Source organism: Rhinopithecus bieti, unplaced genomic scaffold, assembly GCF_001698545.2.
Source record: "Rhinopithecus bieti isolate Rb0 unplaced genomic scaffold, ASM169854v2 scaffold_64281, whole genome shotgun sequence".
Classification (NCBI taxonomy): domain Eukaryota; kingdom Metazoa; phylum Chordata; class Mammalia; order Primates; family Cercopithecidae; genus Rhinopithecus; species Rhinopithecus bieti.
Genome location: NW_016824829.1, coordinates 161,867 through 165,145, shown reverse-complemented (window position 1 = coordinate 165,145; position 3,279 = coordinate 161,867). Strand labels below are relative to the sequence as shown.

The following is a 3,279-nucleotide window of genomic DNA, read 5'->3' as shown; positions in this document are numbered from 1 at the left end:
ATCTTAAACCAGCCCTCAGTTACTGTACATGGACCAAGCACGGCCCATCCAGCCACGTCCACTCACTGTGCAGACACACTGCTCCCTCTGTTGTGGATCCCTCATTTCCAGCCCCAAAACACCTCTACTTTCACTTCTTTTCTTAACTGGTCTACATTTATGTAAAGTAATAGCTTTTTTAAGGAGTTAAAATTGAATAAGTAAATATCAAATAAACTGTGAATGTTATTACTGAACAGATTCTATTATTAAGAAGCCCTTGTGTTGATGCCAGCCTTGTTTCATGTTTTCTTTTTTTAATATTTAATTTTTTACTTTTTAATTATTATTTTTTGAGATGGAGTCTCACTCTGTCGCCTAGGCTGGAGTGCAATGGCACAATCTCAGCTCACTGCAACCTCCGCCTCCCAGGCTCAAGTTCTCCTGCCTCAGCCTCCTGAGTAGCTGGGATTAACAGACACCTGCCACCACACCTGGCTACTTTTTTTATTTTTAGTAGGGACAGGGTTTCACCATGTTAGCCAGGTTGGTCTCGAACGCCTGACCTTAAGTGATTTGCCCGCCTCGGCCTTCCAAAGTGCTGGGATTACAGGCGTGAGCCACTGCGCCTGGCCTACTTACGTTTCAATTAATTTTCCTTAGTTGTAAGTTTTAACAACAATGAAGGTAGTGGAGATACTGATTGTTTTACTTTTAGGATTCAAGAGGAGCTCTACTTTAGGCTTGTTAAGAATAAGGTGGTTGAAGTATCACGTGTGTGGCATATGACTTAGGTATTATTATTTTCTTTTACCATTGTTAAGTTTCCAAAGTGTAATATTCACAAGTTAATGAGGATATTAAAAGTATGTTCATCAATTAATTTATCAGGAACTTGCATATTTCTTTGATTCTAAAATGTACTTTCCCTCCCCCTACATTTCACCATCATCTGTTTTCTTAATGGTGGATCTCAGATGAAGTGGTATATAAAGTTCCTTGTCTAGGCATTTGTAAGATTCAGGTCTAGGTCATTTGTGTGAGTCTCAATAAGAGGAGAGATCTGGCCAAAGAAAGCTTATTTTCCTGTTTTCAGTCAGGAGGATCTCTCACATTCGTTATTGATCAAAAACTAGGACTGAATCAGAGTTTGACATTTTTTTTTGTGAATCATTATTTTATTAATGATGTTTAAAATTTAGGAGCAAAAAAGGCATTTCCAACAATTCAATTACAGATGCTATTTTATTCAGCTTTTTCTGCCAAACTGAATTGTTCATTCCAAATCCTTGCTTTTAGAGAATAGCTGAGTGTGTAGGAAAAAAAGAGGGACCACTTGAGGTCTATTGTGAGAGAAATAGAAATCAAAGTTCACAACATACAAAGAATTTATTTATGCAATACAGGCCTTTTCTCAACTATTTTTCATAGAATTCCACACAGTAATCTACTAGAAAAGTAGAATTATACAACACCAAATAACATTGTTTCTTAGTACAAATTGCTAATCAAAAGGAAGGTGGAGATAGTTGAATAACAAATAGTAAAACAGGTGTTGCTGAATACAGCACCTGGTAGCCTCTACTTGCAAACCCGGGGAGGGAAGAGGGTGCCCCAACAATGGCTCTGCCTCATTGTCCGGGCACAGGCAAACCGCAGTAGTGAGCTTTGGTACTTGCATTTACTTTAAAAGAAAAATGTTGTGAGCTCAAGAGCATTTCCATAGTTTCATTTTGTTGTGCTATGAAGATGACAGATCAGGAAAAAAATGGTAACTATTTCACACTTGCTATAAATTAGATTCCTTGTGCTAACCACACAATAAAATGCCTCCCCCAAACCATACTTTTCTAGGTCTAAAACATGCTTGAAGAATAACAGTGACAGAATTAACTGAGATGTTTTAAATTACATTTACCATAATTTAAACATTACTATTTAAATCCCAGAAATATTAGTGCTGAAGAAGCACAGTTTGGAAAAATACAGGACCCAAATTACAGCATCAAATTTTTCTATTCCAACATTATAACCCACTTCCCCACTGTGAAAATCCTATTTCTCAAGCTTGTAGATGCATGGGAAATGTTCTTCATAATATTATAGCTGGAATAAGTGGTTTACTTGCTCCACTGTACGTTTCCATAATTGGTGAAAATAGACTTCTCATTATGACTAAAAATATAGATTTTTTAAAACTACAGAACCCAGCAGCCAGTTTTCTGCTTTGCTAATCCCCCCAAAAAAGTCAAGCAAAGACTACAAAAATAGCAATTATTAATAACTTTAAAAAATATTTTGCTTCTTTGAGCAAATTTAAGTTACATTCAGATGTGGTAGAAGAGAATGATGCTCCAGATACTTCTGCTCATCCTAGGGGCAGAGTGAATGCACAGCTGTCACCATCAGTAGCGGGTTTGGTATTCATGATGCCACCGGTTGAAGTCGTTGTAAAATAGCACAATGCTTCCTGAAGCCATGCCAGAAATGATGCACCTAGGAGAAGCACAGAGAGAAGGACTTTTAGAAACCTGTGTGTCCTAGAGATGTTACTAAAAACTGCTCTCCCCAAATCCACAAAGTAAATATAAAAGATAGCAGTGAAGGCTCCAATTTGTGAGAACTAAGGTGTGTATTTCATGACTAAACTGTAGCCCTGGGTAAGCTCAGAGTACTGCCTCTGACACTCCACAAGGATCCAAGCCACAGCTTGCTTTTTCATTGAAAGGGTAAGGACACCTGGTGTGTGCCAAATAAGTCACTAAAACCTGAACAGATTTGGTAATTTCTAAAGGGGAACTGGGCTGGCAAGACCCATCCTTTACATAAGCAACAGAATCAGAAGAAGGAACCACAATCTCAAAGTAACTGCTGGTGGAAGCAGCAGCACACACTCAAGTGACAAGAGACACCACCTCTGACAGGTGCAGAATCAATGAGTAAAAAAGGAGTGTTGACCATAATTTAAGATGATCTCCCCTCTGTGGAGAAGGAGTCTATGTCCATCATGCTCTGGGTGAGGACCTAGTCCTCATTAACACAGTGACTCACTGAACTCACTGAAGGTAAGAACTTCTGCAAGCTTCTTTGGTCTCCTGTCCCCAAAGAGGTGGTGCAGGGAAAGAGATGGAGAAGATAGGTGAACATAAACTGGGCATAGCCCATTATCTTAGACTTTTCTCTGTCTAGTTTGGTTAGGACCAGCCCTTAGAAGCCATATTCAGTATGCTTCCTAGTACCTCGTATCAAAATTAGGAACTAAAATGTGTCACTACAAAAAAAAAAAAAAAAAAAAAAAAA

The 3,279-nt window shown here is 38.4% G+C and overlaps 1 protein-coding gene across 2 annotated transcripts in view; it reads right to left on the bottom strand.

Moving 5' to 3' along the window:
• Positions 1–1,141: 1,141 nt before the first annotated feature.
• Positions 1,142–3,279, bottom strand: part of LOC108522453 (lipopolysaccharide-responsive and beige-like anchor protein) — a 157,880-nt gene continuing 155,742 nt past the window's right edge. For both annotated transcript variants that reach the window (XM_017862664.1, XM_017862663.1), the window contains exon 11: positions 1,142–2,475. In XM_017862664.1, coding sequence (XP_017718153.1) covers positions 2,385–2,475 — 91 coding nt within the window. In that variant the 3' untranslated portion in view covers positions 1,142–2,384. The remainder of the gene's footprint in view (positions 2,476–3,279) is intronic.